Source organism: Mya arenaria, chromosome 13, assembly GCF_026914265.1.
Source record: "Mya arenaria isolate MELC-2E11 chromosome 13, ASM2691426v1".
NCBI lineage: Eukaryota > Metazoa > Mollusca > Bivalvia > Myida > Myidae > Mya > Mya arenaria.
In genome coordinates, this window is record NC_069134.1 from 25,054,055 (window position 1) to 25,072,040 (window position 17,986).

Consider the following 17,986-nt stretch of genomic DNA (forward strand, 5'->3'; position numbering starts at 1 on the left):
GGAAAATATTATTTACTGATGACATGTTTATAACCGTGTATTTAATAGCTGAAAATGCAAAAATATTAAATGATTAGTTAATGCTAAAAGATTTACTGTGATCTACTATCCTCTCATAAGGTAGAAATACCTTGTTTTCTACTCCTTTCTTTCAAATTAAACGCAATATCCTTCATAAGAACAATTGTTTTGGACATTTATCAATCCTTTTTGGTAAATTAAAACAATTGTATTAAATATGGTCAATGTAATTTGGGAGTAATAGTGCATCTTTAAAGCGAATAATTTTCAAACATGCTAGTCGACGACTACATGATATATAGCGAGTTTCAACTTTCAATAGCATTTTGCCTTTGCATGAAAAACGATACCTATGATTTGGTTAACAGTTAAAACCAATATTTGATAATGTTAATGATGTGTTTATTTGAGATTTTTTTTATTTTTTTTTTTAAATATTTTCATTGTCCGTATTATATACCTGGATATTTTACTTTTGTGCATAAATCTCAAAGAGAAAACATGTGTTGACTTGACTTACAGCTCCGCTTCACCCGGATGACCCCACCTCCCACTCGGTGCTGTTAAAGGGCCGTCTGTCCCCGGACAACCGGAAGATATGTTGGCGCAAGCGCGCCTTATGCTCCTGCGAGACGTGCGAAACGCCGATGATGAGGCGCAGGAGGGGGGCGCGCCAGGCAGCACAGCGGAAGTAGAGCGCGAAAATGAGTCAGATAAATGACGTCATTGAATACGAATTTTAAAAACAAAACCATAATTTTACCAATTAAAGCTGTACTCGTATTCAATTAAGATTTTAAGATACTATGAGGATTCAATAACATATAACACGAAGGACGTAAATAACATTTAACACGAAGGACGTCAATAACATATAACACGAAGGACGTCAATAACATATAACATGAAGGACGTCAATAACATATAACACGAAGGACGTAAATAACATTTAACACGAAGGACGTCAATAACATATAACACGAAGGACGTCAATAACATATAACACGAAGGACGTCAATAACATATAACATGAAGGACGTCAATAACATATAACACGAAGGACGTCAATAACATATAACATGAAGGACGTCAATAACATATAACACGAAGGACGTCAATAACATATAACATGAAGGACGTCAATAACATATAACATGAAGGACGTCAATAACATATAACACGAAGGACGTCAACAACATATAACATGAAGGACGTCAATAACATATAACATGAAGGACGTCAATAACATATAACATGAAGGACGTCAATAAAATATATTTATAAAGTAGCGTTGTTAATGCTAAGTAGCTAAATCTGTTAAACATAATGACAAAAATATGTACAAAAGGAACACGAGTCAGACTCAAACTGGAGATAAATAATTATAGATTAAGAATTTGAGATTATTGTATCTTAAAATGTTTTATATCGTTTGTTTTGATCAACGAAATCCAGCACTTTTAAAAAAAAACTTATTCCATACTCAATTTACAAACATGAACATATCTAACTAGTTTTATGTTATGATGATGTGAAAAAATGCTTGTAAAATAACGATAAACTATAATCGAAAGCTATTATATAATTTTTTGAATATTTATCAGAGAAGAGTTTTTGTTTTTTATTTTGCAGAAAAGCGTAAGTAACGCTATCAAAAATTGATGACGTGAGCATATAATTCTGTTCTTATGAGTATGTTTCAAAAAAAGTTTTAACAAAATCGATGTCGATATAAAATCTCTGAGCGAGTCACTTCATCGTATAGAATTTTCCTTTTTAGATGTTGGTCTACAATGATTTTGTACGATACGGGGGTTGGATCTTATGAACTTGGAGCTTTTACTCCTCTAATAAATACATGTGAAATTGTAATTAATATCCGCAACTAAAACATGCAATTATATTATGCGTAATAAGGCCAACATTTAAGTCGATTTGGACTATTTTAAAAAATGTCTATACTTGATCATGGTGACACATTATCAATTCACTGATCGTACGATCATGGTGTCATCTTATCAACGCACTGATCGTACGATCATGGTGCCATCTAATGAACTCACTGATCGTACGATCATGGTGCCATCTTATCAACGCACTGCTCGTACGATCATGGTGCCATCTTATCAACGCACTGCTCGTACGATCATGGTGCCATCGTATGAACTCACTGATCGTACGATCGTGGTGCCATCTTATAAACGCACTGATCGCACGACCATGGTGCCATTTTATGAACGCACTAATACTTCTTAGAAGTTATAAAATCTTTTTACCAAACTAAAAGCTTTATTGTGAATTAGTTTTCGGATTTTTTTCTTGATTTTTACGATATTGCGTCGAACAATTGTTGATAAGATGTTTATGTATTATCAAGGTGTAGCGTGCAATCATTTTCTTACTATGTACATGTATTTTATCCTTCCTTATAATAGTAGATTTTTCTAACAACAACGTTTTAGGAAACATAACACTAGTGACTGATATATTTGAATGTGATAGACTGAAACTGTTTACGCTTTTTTTGACTCGCTATTGAAAGCGATCAACTGGATTTTTTATCTTCAGATCATATTTGGTCGTACGCTCGATGAAAAAAACGTTCTTTAATACCTTAAAAGAATAATTTTCAATATCTATAAGATGTCTTTTTTTAAATGTTGTTTAAGATTAAAAGTGTAAGTTCATTGATTGTTTTTATTGTAACTGTGTATTAAAACTGCTCTCCATATTGCCTTATTATGTAATTTTGGTTGTCTAAGACCAGTGATTTGTGTGCATTTTATTGTTTTGATGAAAGAAACTGTTTTGAGAATTGGTATAGTAAATCAAGTATATATATTTTTATGACAAACTTAGCTAAAAGCCATATCAACAATAATATTTGTTATCACTAGTTTAACATAGTTGTTTTGTATATAATATTTGTTAAATTTGTTTATCAAATATGAAGAAAAAGATGTTTGCGTTCGAACGTAGAATCTATTATTTGAATATGCAAACTAGACTTCAGATAACCAGTGGACAACTATTCCAAGCCTTATACAATTGGATGCTAGTATTTTGTTTGCATTCTTTACTAAGCTTATACTTCTTGTTTGTTTTAAATAAATTTTATCTTTTAACATGTGGTTCTTTCACTTAATCCAAGCTGAGAAAGTTTCCCCGAGAGAACTTTATTTTGCACACTTCCCCTCCACACAACCACCATCACCCCCATCCACTTGAAGCTTCTAATTAAATAATAATACTTCGTAAAAGCAAAAAAAAATGTGTTTTTTTAAAAAAGGTGCTTACAGCAAACAACGTTTTAGCTTCTCATTTAAAAATGAGAGAGAGAGAGAGCGAAAGAGAATTCGTGAAGAGCGTGTAAGGCGTGAAGATGGAGAAGGCGTGAAGATGTGGGAGGGTAAAGATGGAGAAGACATAAAGAGGAAGAATGCGTGAAGAGGGTGAAGGCGCGAAGAGAAAGAAAGGGGTGAAAAGGGAGAAGGCGTGAAGAGGTGGAAAACGTTAAGAGGGATAAGACGTGAAGTCCATGGGCAGAAATGGGACACAAACAATACAGAACTAAGAATTTTATTTCTGAACGAAAAGGGCTTCAAGTAATTTTGCTAAGAAATAAAGAGCTTAAGATTATAATCATGCACAGTAGCAATGACAAATACACTAAAACTAAAATGTTCGGATACTGTGAGGTCCACAGTCCTTTAACAGGAATGAACTCCTGCTTTGGTGTTATATGGTGTTTTATTTACTTTTTATAAGATTTATCAAAAGGGTCACTCAAACAAACGAACTAGCATAAAATAAATATGAGTTTTTGCAGTTTAACAATGTCAGGAAATCTCGAAAGGGCTATAGCTATTTAGGTCATATAACACCAAAGCAGGAGTTAATTTCCTTCAAGGAACTGTGGTGAGGTCAGACAGCCATACATTTTTGTATTTGCTCCATATTTGCTCAATGGTCCGTGTAGTGCACGCGGACATCTACAATGTACAAATAAACAAACACTTTACTCAAACACAAAACACCTTTCATTTTCCAAATGCTTTTTTTAAAAATCAAACAGCCAATCACTCAGAGAACTGCTCTTCCAACTTCTCGGCGATCGATCATTGATGACGGCATCGATCACGTGGATTACACCGTTGGTTGCCATGAGATCGGCCTGAGCGACCTTTACGTCACGATCAATGATGACCTCATCATCGCGGTTACGCCGGATGTTGAATGTTGATCCGCTGAGTGTTTTGATTTTTTGTGTGTCGAACCAGTTGGCGCGCAACACAGCCCTGCTACAGACGATATCTGAAAAGTGAGTGCATATGCTTTTGTCAGATAATTAAAATAAAATGCTATAGAAACCTTCTAGAAGAATGACCTCCAGGTGCACTTCAAGGTATAAAAGGAAAGCCACAGAGCGAACACCAACGCAGTTTCGATTTCCCACCGCACCAATAAAACTAATCGTCTTTTGGGAAGAAAAATAAATTAAGGTCCCGAGTGACAGTGCTTCACACTGGTGCAAGTTAATGAACCAGTGTAGCTTGAACCAGGGTTACATTCTGCATGTGCACTTTGCTACCCAAAACATAAAATGACTAACAATCTTATCGGAGCACTCGCAGAATGTGCAAGGCCCGAGTACGAGTATACATAAGCTTACACACCACGACCGAACACCAACGCTCGACTGTTGTTGTGTTTTCTTCAGTGGCAATACGCAACCACTACTGAATCCAGAGTTATGGGCCTTGGTATGCTTGTGCAAATTGCCTCTAGCAATATGTATACCAAGTTTGAACGGTCTTTAAGTTATGGTCAAAGTTTAAGCGTTTGAACAACGCAAAAGATACCGACGCCAAGGGAACCTCAACACAGAGACCTTTTTATTACAAAAAACAGACGAGGTTAAAGCAGACAGCACGGCTGTGACTTTATTTTTTGTTTGACTTGTAAATCTTCTTTTTATTCAAGGTATAATGTTTGAAATAAGTTCTTAAATCAGTTCACATGGTTTTTATATAAAGGTAATAATGTAGGTTACCACGACAGCAACAGCGGCAGCAGAAGCAGTACTAGTAGTAGTATTGTTATTACAAAATGTCATATAAATACTCTTCTCTGGCGGAGATGACGTAGGAAATAACAAACAAGGTAAACAGGACTTGATTTAACCCACCAAAGAAAAAATACATTCAGTAAGCATTCCCGCTTGGCTCGATATTCGCGAGGCTCGGCATATTTTGGCCGGACCCTGGGATAAAGAGCCAACGAGTTTTGACTGTACATGTATTGTTATTTTCAATGTTATTCTAATGCACCAGACAATTGTAACCACGCCCCCAAGATCCGGGGAATAGCGGGGACTTTGACTCTCGGTCCAGCCAAGTCCGGGTAAAATCCCCGCACTGCGGGTACGAACTGCTGGTAAAATTCCCGCCAAATGCCCCCGCACCCCAGTTACCCTAGGTAATGCCCATTCCCCGCTGTTTTTGGCGCGAAAACACCGCCTTCACCCTGCACCTCGGGGCCACCTTGAAGGTAAAACACGACCTTTTTCCTCGGCTATCCTCGGTATACCTCCTGACCTGGGCGGACCATGGGTACAATTGATTAGCCTCTAACAAGATATTCAAATTACACGCTATCTGAGAGTATTCGACACAATGGTAAAGTCCTGTAACTATCTATACCTTTACTCAGGTGATCCTTCAGCACGTTCTTGAGACTTCTGGGGCTGTCCATCAGAGAATCAATGGCGTCACTGCCCATCCGCTCAAACGCCTTTAAGAAGCATTTTATTTTACTTCATGAGTGAGCTTTCTGCCCAGGATTTACATATGATTTTCACATGTACATTTTATAAAACAAAATGGTACAATTTAAAAAAAGAATTGGGTTATTATGCCTATCAAAAATACATTTGGATCAGTTTGAGTGTGAAACATAATGACAACACAATCATTTTGAAACAAACATGTATCAAGAGTTATATGGATGACTTCTATTATCATCATTATATCGTGAATATTCGGCTAATTTTGCACCACGTTGGAACATTTTACATACTCTAACAAAAACTCGGTAAACTTCGGACTTAAGAAAAGAGAGTGCGATGAGATTGTGTCTGTCCTTTCCTTCTGTAATTCTACTACACCACCGAGGACTGAACGGCATCTGTGCCCAATTAATCAAAAGCTTGGACGATGGACATTCAAATCGTAGCTTTTATTTTGTGGTTTGTTTATTATTCTGTATTTTAACTCCATTTATTTGTTTGACCTGTGAATAAAAAAATTGCCCAAATTCCTCGAAACTGGGGCCTAACACGATTAAGCTAAGCTCACTAGTTTTGCTTTTTTATATTTGGCGTAAAATTTACTTCTTTAAGAGTGTTTAGACATGAAATAGGAATTATCTTTAAGATACTCACCATAAACCATTATATATTTATGTATATATCAAAATCAAATTTAAGTTTGTATTTTGGCTATTGAAATAAGATACTTATGACACTTAGGCACGTTAAGCTTAAGAAATTGGGACAAAATCTTTCTATATCAAGACAGACGTCCAGTTTTGTATTATCTAGGAGTCTAATTGACTACAATAAAACTCAAATGGAAATACTTTTAAGAATGAAAAACCGTTTAATCATTGACCACTGGAGGGGAAATACTATTATTTTATAACACAGTCATTTTATTGAATGTACACGCGAGCTAATTTATTTCACAAAAAAGGTATTTACCTCGTTAGTGGGGGCAAAGAGTGTGTACGGTCCATCATCCTGGAGAGAGTCTGCTATCTCAGGGATAGCCTTGAGAAGTTTGGCGAGAGTGGAGAGGCGGGGATCCATGGCCGCAACCTCTGTTAGCGTCCCTGCGGTCGGAACGAGTACCTAAAAGTTTAAAACAGTATTTAAATGGTGACTGTAGTCGCGAGCGTTGGCTTTCCAGGTAGCGGCATTAAGCAACCTGTCGGATGTGAGTAATCCATGGTCACCGTTTCCGTTAGCGTCAAATCAGGTGGAACCAGCACATAGTGATGTCAAGGATTGTTCAAGTGCTTAGTTTGTTGTATTCAAGCGGTGAGAGGAGCAGCCTGACTAGGGCGGAAAGCAGTAAGCCCATGACCGCTACCTCTTTAAGCGTACCACGCTCAGAGTTGAAAAATACTTTATAATTAATATGATTTATTTAATAAAGAATAATAAAACACCAATGCAATTTTAAGGCTTGGTAGAAATTTTCCGTTTGTTTAAATAATTCCTTGAATGGAAAAAAAAAACTTTAAAAAATCCGACAAGCACAAGTTCAGAAAGAGTTGTTATTTTAATAATGAACGTTAAAAACTCACGAACCTTATCAACCACATAGATGACACCATTGCATGCCTTAATCTTGTTGACGTCAAATTTGGCACATTGGACCGTCTGCAGCCAGTCACGTCCAAACGGAAACTGAAATTGAATGTATTATCGGCATTTCAATTTTAGAAAAATGAGAATGATAAAAAAGATACTTTGCAGCCAGTGCTATTTTCGGAGGAAAGTAGACGTTCCATTGATAATAAGAATATATTATGAACTCGGTTAAAACACATTGATGAACTTACAAAGGCGGCGTCCATGTTATGCGGGTTGCCAATTACGGCCATTCAGTGCTTTGATAATAATGATTTGTTTTATTATTTAAAAACATAACGCCGACATGATCAACATACTGAAAAGCCAGAATTCACCCCCTCCCTCCACCCTCCCGATCAACGAAACGACCCCCTTTGTGAGTTATTATGTGACAGATTGTCCTTACCGTCGAGTACTCGTTGATTCTCAGCGACGACCCTTCCCGAGACACCAACGCCTTGTTGTTATACAGCTGTTTACATGTGACGTCATCATCGACCACGTGGTAGTTGATGACCTCAGCAAGCGGTGTCTGCTCTGACATCATAGTGTCCAACATTTCTGATGGCAGCGACTTAAAAATGATAAAAAATACAGGTTTATGCAAATCTGGTAAATATATATTGATATATATTTCCTGCATGGTTTAGTACAAGTTTTCGTCAGTTTCTTTAGCAAAAATGATATCAAGGTATATATGATAATTACATTAGCATCAATAAACACGATACTTAACAATATTTATTCAAGTAATCAACCCACTATGATAGAAAAGATGTTTCAGTGTTCTGAGAATTCTATGCTATGCGCAATAATACTATTTTACTGAATGTCTACCTGGATGGCTTCATTACTGGGCATAAACACGGTGACGTTTTCCGTCAACGCCAACTCCTTCTTGAGGCCCGCCCTCTCCGCCAGCTTCACAAATTCTGTGAGGCCCTTCCGGGATGCTAGCTCGAGCAGGTCTAACGCTGTGAATTTTGAGAAAATATATAACAATTAAGAATGGAGTTTTTTTTAATAAAATTCATGTACATGGTAATAAGTATTAAACGCTCGAAGAAAATACTGAAAATATTTACGTCAGTTGCAATAACCAAACTTATTATTTTAATAGACAACAAGCTAACATGTTTATTGTGATAATTAATCGCACTTAAAAGCACTGAATTCATTAACCTTGGTCAAACGCCAGGCTATACCACCTTTTAAACAGAAACATATTTTAAAATTAACAAAATAATGAAGCATACCCTCATCGGGAATAAGCACGTCATCGATTAAGTAAAGCACGCCGTTAGACGCCATGTTGTCGGTGAGGATAATTTGCGTGCCCTCAACATACAGCTTATCGTCTGCTGCGCGTGTAAGGTTCAGCCATTTGTTCAGAGCGTTCTTCGTTTTTGCCTCGCCTTTCAGAACAGTGGAGCAGATCACTTGGTGCAGAAGGTGATTTTTTAACAAATCTGGAATGAAAGTTTAACATTTTTCACTTATTAAAGGTAAGTCATACATCATTAGTAAGCAAATATGCTTTGGTCCATATTAGATATTATTAACATTTGAGATTATTTTAGATAGATTACATCCGAGGTTGTTGTCGATGGATATTAGCCGAGGTGTTCTGATTGCTATTTGAAGGGGACCCAAACGGTACTCCGTACAGCTACACGTGCACTTACTTTCCATGCAGTCAGAGTCTTGTAACACCCTGGAAACTAGGTCTAGGTGACGCTTGAAGGCGGCGTCTGTCGGCGCAAACAACGTGAACGATCCGTCCTCTCTCAGACTCTTCGCCAGTCGGGAAGACCCCAGGGCTGAAAATTTACAGCACTTTAGATTTGTTTTAAATAGACTCGCTGATTAATTGTAAAATGCACTTTTTATGACGAAATGAATTGTGGCAAATCATTAGGAGTGTTAAAATTTAGAGACTGACGGATGGAACCCTTTAACAAATGTTGAGATATGCTCAAATATTGTCTTTGAAATCCTCGATTTTGAACAGCGTTAATAACGCGATTCAACAAAAGGCTTAAAGGTTTAATTATCCCTCGGCTCATGTATGAGTCCTTGGGGCGAGCGGTTTTGGTGTCATTTCTTTCTTGAATGTACCAGCGTGGGTTCGTTCCCCACTACGTGGATTTTATTACTCGGTGTAAAAGAGAAAGATAATTATAAAATTAGTGTTTCCAGATACAATACCGAGACAATATGGGTCCAAAAACATAAACGAGTCTCTTTAATCATGAATAGAAACATTTGAGTCTAGTGTCGTCGTCGCCATCATTATCACTACATACAGCCACCATATGCACCAAAAGCAATGGTACATCATGTTACAATGTCGAAATTATATTATATAGGGATCAAAGTGTCATATTGAAACGTGTCATTTAAAAGTTTGTTAAAAATAGTATACAGTTTCTGGTAGCTTTTGTGTACAATGGTAGTTTCTGGTAGCTTTTGTTTATGATACTAGTTTGTGGTCGCGTTTGTGCACATAAGTAGTTTCTGGCAGCTTTTGCTCGCAGTAGTAGTTTGTGGTCGCTTTTGTGCACAATATTCTAGTAGTTTCTGGTAGCTTTTATGCACAATATTTTAGTAGTTTCTGGTAGCTTTTGTGCACAATGGTAGTTTCGTGTTGCAATATTTTCTGAAAGAATAAACATAAAGTGTAACCCACCAGTTTTCAAGGTGCTCAGTTCTGGATTCTTTTGGACAAGGTCCAAGAGGGTGCCCGTCACGGGAGTGATGACGTCATCAATGACGTGGACGACGCCGTTGGTCGCCATGTTGTCCTCGGTTGTTATTTTGATGCAATTCGCGGTGACTACCTGATTTTATGAAAAAATAATTTATTTGGGTATCAAGTTAAATTGTTTGCTTGTGTTTTGACCTGTAATGTGTTTCTGTGAATATACATGTAAACACCCTCATGATATGGTGAATAATTTTCAAAACTGAGAGTCTAATTAAACGGCTATATTAAAGTGTTTTTTATCACTAGCATTCAATTTTGATAGTATGGGTTCCAAATCCTCATTATTGAGAAAAAAGTGTCCGGGATATTAAACAGATTATTTTCATGTGTTGTGTTACGGAGAATGTCCATTGTCTATGAAAATGTGACTAAATGTAACTGGGCCCATTGGTGTCTCTTCCGATTTATTATATCCAATATGGCGTCCATGATGGCCGCCAAATTTTGTGTTATGATGAATTATAAAATAATGTGCTGTAATGATATTTTGAAAGTAATTATTAAACCAAAAACACATTTAAATATATCTAGTATAGGGGTGCAGTAAATATTCTTATTTTCCACATTTTTTTCAGCCTTGGAACCCAGACATTTAAAACTCGCCATCGATATTTACATTTCTCACTGACCTTTGTCGGTTGTTCATACATGTTGATTCGGATTGAAGATTTCAGTGGACTGGCTGTCTCAACTATCATTTCATTTGTCAGTTGTGATGACGTCAGACGCCCAACGGCCACGTGACCTAACATGATGTTACGCGTGTCCTCAACAACAGACTCGCTGATGTTCTTGGAAACCATGACAACAGAGCCGAAGTCCATAATATCGTCTCGCACCTGTAAAAATGTTGAAATTCAGGAGTTGCTTTTATGATTTAAATTGTGATGTTTATGAGTACATTGCTAGTCATCCCTGCATCAAATACGTAATGGCGCATGGCCATTGGAACCATGACAACGAATTCGATTTCTTTAATTCAGTTTGGTTCCTGCAGAAAAGCCGTTTCAAATGAATAAAAAAAGATATATTGGTTTCATTACATTACATTTGCACATTGGTAGCCATCCTGATATCAACTACAGAAGTTCTGGCGTCCATGGTAACTATGGCAACGGATTCAATGACCTTCACATAAATTCGCTGGTAAATGAATTGTATATAAAGATAGCAAGATGGAGACTTGTTTATAATTCAAATTACGATTACGCAGTTAGTGAAATACAAGCTTCCGAAAAAAAATGAAATGCTCTAAAAAAATTCAGAACTGAATATTTTTTAAATTGTACCCAGAGGTTTCTTCATACACAATCGAACAATGAGATAGGGAAAACACTGAACCACACGAATTTTGCTGAAATATCATTATTATATCATCCCTAAATGTGTGTATACGTCATTCATTATCATGTCCATTATCACCATGGAAACAATAAGAATAAGAACATGATTCGCGTACTTTGAAAGAGTAATTGGAAAGATAAGGATTTCCAGCATGGTCATATATTTGGATCTACTAATCAAGGTCGGGAGAAATAGTATTCCCACCGGTAGTCTTATACAATGTACAAATATTATGTTATGAATTGTGCGATATTTGGCTGCCTTAATTTTTTGGTATCATTACAAAAGTTGTAAAGGTTAGAAGAAACATAAGTAATAATAATAGGGAAAAAAATGCGAAAATGGCTTCTTTTTGGGCCCCCTTAGAATGTACATAGACCATTTTACGTCGGATGTCAATTGAAAAAAAGAACAAAAAATGCTATAACGTAATTCACGTTTTTTCTGTCTATATTGCGTATCAGTTGTCATCCAAATGATTCCAAAACTATATTGGGGCACCACGCATCCACATTTAACATTGATACAAATGGTTCAACAAAATTACAATAGCATGCGTACATTGGTTACCTTAAAGCTGCACTCTCAGAGATTGAACGTTTCGACAACTTTTTTTACGTTTTGTCTTGGAACGAGCCAATTTCGGCGAAAATCCATAGCCACCAGTTATATAAGACTGCTGACAAAATACTTGATCGCAGAATTTTATATTTCGTTTTATATTTATTAAGTTCAAAAATTGATGTTTTATGCATTTTTCTTAAACCGTTAAAATATTAATTTTCGAACGGAAATACGAAAATCTACGGTCTGAGTTTTTGTCAGCAATCTTATATCATTAGTTTGCAGATATTTACGCAAAAATTTGCCCTTTCCAAGACAAAACTAAATATAGTCGTGAAAATGGTAAATATGTGAGAGATCAGCTTTAAAATAAATGCGTTATGAATTCAAACAAAAAGTTTGTTTGTTTTATTATACCGTCAGCTCAACTTCCGATCCAAAGGCCAACAGAAACTTCTTCAGGGCGCTGTTGGATGGCGCGAACACCGTGAGATTGGAGTTTTCCGCCGACAGAACGCCTGACGTTAGACCGACACTGTCCAGAAGGTTGGTCATCTCCGTTAGGTCAAGATTTTCCAAAAGAGTCGGAAGGTTGACTAGCGGAACTTCTAAAAATGAAGATGAAAATATGTATATAAGCCTTAGCCTACATTTCACTAAACCAAATGTATATGGGAAATCTGAGGTTTCCGTTTACAGAACGTTCCACGTTAGACCGATAATGTCTGAAAAGTCTGTCCGTTCCGTGGAGTCAATATTGCCCAAAATAGTTGTGATCAGAAGTATTTTTTAAGGACGGCAACATAATTTTACTTCAGTACTGTATAGTATGTTTAGTTCTAAAACAAGGCGTGATTTGTGTTTTTCGACGAGATAACGCCGGATCGACAATGTCTTAAAAGGCCGTAAGATAAAAAAAGAAAAGATAAGTTGATAAAGCCATTTCGGAGATAATGGTCTTTGGGTATATCAAGAACACGATAGGAATAAGACTTTTCCGACGGCAGCTGAACAAAAAGGGGAGATATTGGTCGTCACCTTAGGTAGGCATCGTCACAGAGGATTGGTAGATTTTGTTCTTAATTGTAAAAAAAAATCAAATATGGATGGGGTGCTGATTGAAATAGCTTTCATTCTGACATATCGACATAATAATAACGTGGTCACCTGAAAGGCCGGCGTAAGACTGACAATATCAAAATAGCCGGTAGGTTCAAAAAGGTAACTGGTGCGTATCCAGAACGTAACTGTACTTCGTATCTAAAAGATAACTGGTTTGTATCCAAAAGTTTACTGGTTCGATTCTAACAGGTAACAGGTGCGTACCCAAAAGGTAACTGATTTAATTCCAACCGGTTCGTATCCAAAAGTTGACTGGTTTCATTCTAACAGGCAATCCAAAAACTAACTAGTTTCATTCTTACAAGTAACTGGTTTATATCCAAAAGGTAACTGGTTTGATTCTAACAGGTAACTGGTTCGTTTCCAAAAGGTAACTGGTACGTGGCCAAAAGGTTCAATTCAAAAAGGTAACTGGTTCGTATCCATACAGGTAAATGGTAAGTATCTTACAGGCAAATGGTAATGGTAGGCATACCTTGCAAACACCCAAAGTCGCCAGCCTTCCTGGAGAAGCCTGGGCAACACTCGTACAAAACTGTGGTCACGTCCTGTCCTCCTGGCCTGTGTTTCCTGTAACACGTGTATTATTCTCATAAGGTATCCTACGGCTTAATATCTGATTTTTTCAATGATGTAATTAGTAGTATATAACTTAAAAGAAAATGCAGTAACCGGACATATGTTAAAAACTATAAATAGGCACGTACGTGGTGACGCATTTAAACGACGTGTCAGAGCCGTCGCAGACGACTGACTGAAACCGGAAATGCGAGGTGATCGCTCTGGTGTTCTCCTGCCTGTCAGTCCGCGTCTCGCAGACGTTTGGCCTGAAAAATGTTACGTCAAATGTAACGTTGTAGTTTTTATGTATTTTTATGATAAAAAGAATTGCGTTTAACCTCAGCTGAAAGGCACTCATTCATACTACGACATGTCGCTATAATTACATACTTTTATTGAAAGCACAGGTTAAAAAAGCAAACTGAAAAAAATCTAGCCTATATAAACTATATACATCGCTTCTGTTCCCTGTGATTGTAAGACTGATACCATACCTTACTTTTCGTGAAAAACTTAAGTAAGTTAATATATTTTATTCAGTTAAAATATTTGTAATTTGATCGTGTTCTGCAAGCACAAAGAGATATTTAACCGTGTGCAATTCTCATTTTTAAATAATCTGTTTAACTGGACGGTAAGAAATTTCATCCCGTGTATATATTACACGTTCAGTTTTTTCTCAACCACTTAACCAGGATGATTCATTCATGTTTTAGTATAAAATTATATTGCATAACAAAGGGATGGTAAATTGTTATTGTCCTAACAGTTTGGTACTAGGATAGCCTGTCCTCGGTCGCACTTGAAGCTGCGAATTCAATCCCGCAGTTTGCTACACTAAGGATAGCTTTTGTCTCATAACTCTCATAACCCTTTCATTCCAATCCTCAAACGTGTTTACATCCAATGTTTGTTGAGGAGGTAAGCGACCTTACCGATCACGGACGAATTTAGACAGGAGCGCGCGCTCGGAATTCCAAACTGAACCAATTTAATCGTTTTAAAATTCGAAAGTTTTCATAAACGTGTAATTTATATACAAAAACACTTCCCAAATACAAGCTATGAATAGAAAATAAAAACAAAATGACATAAATTACAATTTCATATTTACCGCTCCTCCCATGAACAGAAACAAAGCGGATTTTGCTGACAACACATTTGACCCAAAAGGGCTCGTCAAAGGGACCAATCTTAGTAATAACAGATCGTGTATTGCTATTTTTCGGGATTAACAACCGAAATTTGAAAAGTTAAATGTTATATCGACGAAATATTTGGAATAGAAATCTTGACGTCATTACGTAATCCAGCTCTTATGCGATCGGAAAAAAATATAATAAAGAATTCTGAGAGGTAAAGTTAAGCAATATATATCTTGTTAAAACGGGGTTCCAACTGGATGATCAGAAACCTGATGCCGTTTTCAAAAAGCATCCTATCGAGAAAGAAATTAACTTCTTGAGCTCAAAATTAACCATATGGATCCGACATTTTCTGGAATGTTTTTACATTTTTACTGAAAAAATATTGTTAGTTTTCTTAACATTTAGCTTAGAAGAAAGGAAAGTTTATACTGAGTTAAAAATACCACGTTATGTTAATGTTACTTATGAATACGGCCCATGGGTAACTTACCCCTCCCACCAATTTCTCTGCACTTCCTCATGTCCCCAGCTGAAGTCAAGGTTAAACCTGTAACACAAAACCCGATGCTTTATTTTTTCTTTTCACTTTTTATATTTGATTACCTGTATTAAAATAAAAAATAAAAATGAAGTGCATGAAACATATGCATCAAGTTGGAGAATTGAAAAAAAATCACGAATATATGGGAGAAATTAGTGCGCTCAATTTCGAGGAAAAAAATGTGTACAATAAAAAAATATCCATTTTTTTGCAAAACCCATGATGTGCGTGCGTTTATTACACTTTTTAATCTGTTAATTTTTGTTGCTGGCAGTGGCGTCTTTAGGTCCTGAAAATGATATTTACAAATTGAGGGAATACCATTCAACAAACTTCTTCGACTTTCAGGACCTTATTGAAAATCTCTTAAAATACACATCTTCCCGAATGTGAACGCAACTGCTCCATTATATTCGTCAATACTACGGATCGATTATTCATAGATTGTATTGTATGCAGGAGTCTACTTAATAAACAGGAAAGATAAAGAAACTAAACGCCTTCAACCAACTTTACTACACACCGAAAACTAAGTACAAATATCATCATCAAAGATAGTTCGAAACGGAACAGAATAAATTCTTTATTAAAGCATGCACAGGTTATAAATAAAAATTTCGCTTTAACGGAATGGCGGGCGCGGGAATCTTTTGATTACGTAATACTGTAAGGCGCCCTCAAGCGGATCTGTTGACTGATTAGATGTGTATTGCTAACGTAAACATAAAGGTGATGAAACGGGTTGATTATTCTCGATAACAACAGCTATTTTATAGTTAATAGCTGGTATTGTTGTCTTCGCAAACACAAAACACAAATATTAAGATGGTGAATGCATAATTAAAGTAATACACTATGAAATAGTAGTAGTATATATATATGGTCTTGATCAAATGAGCTTAGGATAAATGGAAACCAGGTTGAACTCCAACATAGTAGTTGTAGAAGTAGTAGTAGTAGTAGTTGTATTATTATTTTTATTATTATTATTATATATTATTATTATTATTATTATTATTATTATTATTATTATTATTATTATTTAACATATTTTCTATTTACTTTTTTAAATAAAAAATATTATTTCTATTATTTTATTATTTATTTTCGTAATAAAATATTAAATATAGAATACAATGATATAAACAGTTATTCTTACTTTGGCAAATCAAACCAGTCGTTAAAGTCCATTCCAAATTTGCGATGACCTCTAGGAGCCTCGTTGCGTCCAAGGCGCCATGACCATCCCTTATTACGTGACTTCCCGTGGCCCCTTTTCCAGCCAGGCCCAGAACTAACCTCTAACACACTAAGGACTAGCAGAAATCCTAGAACTATATGCAACTTTTCTGACATGTTCAGTTTGTGATATGCGCAGTCGTAAATGATCGCTCGGAAGCGAATGTTGTTATGAAATGGAGTACATGTCTATCTCGCTAATATATCACAGAAGGCCAAACGTATGTCTGCGAGAAATAGTTGATTTTCTTGCTACGTAGGTTGTTTGTTTATTATATTAGGTTACAAACTATCGTATACCATGTAAGTCGCGAAAATAGGTGTGTTGATATGAGTTATCGAAAATCGCACAAGAGAAACGTGTTTCAAACAATCTTATACTTCAGCTTTCATTTAGGTGGATGGTAAACAATATTTTCCAACAGTTAATTTCTGTAACTAAGATTGATTGCAACTTGCATGACAAACATCCTTTAACAATGTCCGAACAGATTAGACGATCTTTTTTAATCACAATTTTCAATTTACCCTGTAGCTTATACGTTTTCCTTCTCACCTGTTATCCAATGAATATTATATTGTGTATCTTCTTTTGCCGTCTGAATCTTCTTATGCCTATCTGAATCTTCTTTTGCCTTTCTGGATCTTCTATAATCTCGGGGTCGAGGATGACATTCTGAACTGTTGCCCCCGGCCTGTTTGCCTCGGGACAACAGTACGGAAGTCACCCCATCCACCTCGGGACAACAGTTTTGACTGTTACACAAATGCTCTTGCAAGAACTGAGTACTGTCACAACCGAAACAATAGATACTGTCACATTTGAAACAATTGATAATGCTGCATTGGATGCAGTGAAGTGTGCTTTAAACCTTTAAACTATTGGACCAATATACAATGGTACATTACAGACGGTTTTGTAAAAATGCTTATGAGCATACACTTGCATAGGACCAGAAACACATCGAAAGAACATCAACGGCCTGTTGATATGGATTTCATGTTTTGCCGAAAAAACCTACGGCTAAAAAAACAAACTTTGCACTCCGTTTTCTAGGATATAAACAACATCCGTGAGAAATGGGCTGAGAAAGTTATGAAAGAGTTCTGGAACTAGAACATTCTTTGTTTATTCTGTTTCTTGTTTATTATGTACGTTGGTAATAAAACAAACAAGAAACAGCTAAGAACAGTAATTAATCTGAGGATATTCTGTTTTTGATAACAAATTAAACTACTAAGACCCATGAGTAATACCAAAA

General features: G+C 36.2%; 2 protein-coding genes across 2 annotated transcripts in view; one reads left to right on the plus strand and one right to left on the minus strand.

Moving 5' to 3' along the window:
• Positions 1 to 3,146, plus strand: part of LOC128213397 (uncharacterized) — a 33,456-nt gene extending 30,310 nt beyond the window's left edge. Inside the window, exon 15 of the mRNA XM_052919048.1 lies at positions 544 to 3,146. Within this exon, the coding sequence (XP_052775008.1) occupies positions 544 to 716 (173 nt within the window). The 3' untranslated portion in view covers positions 717 to 3,146. The remainder of the gene's footprint in view (positions 1 to 543) is intronic.
• Positions 3,147 to 3,584: 438 nt separating this feature from the next.
• LOC128213398 (transforming growth factor-beta-induced protein ig-h3-like) lies at positions 3,585 to 16,897 on the minus strand. The gene is made up of 15 exons (XM_052919049.1): positions 16,645 to 16,897; positions 15,435 to 15,491; positions 13,943 to 14,062; positions 13,711 to 13,805; positions 12,531 to 12,721; positions 10,835 to 11,044; positions 10,128 to 10,278; positions 9,124 to 9,258; positions 8,695 to 8,907; positions 8,276 to 8,412; positions 7,845 to 8,012; positions 7,394 to 7,492; positions 6,782 to 6,931; positions 5,724 to 5,814; positions 3,585 to 4,335 (listed from the first exon to the last, which is right to left on the minus strand). Exons 1-15 carry the CDS (start codon positions 16,839 to 16,841, stop codon positions 4,082 to 4,084), a joined length of 2,268 nt encoding a protein of 755 aa, XP_052775009.1. The 5' UTR covers positions 16,842 to 16,897; the 3' UTR covers positions 3,585 to 4,081.
• Between the last annotated feature and the right edge of the window lie 1,089 nt (positions 16,898 to 17,986).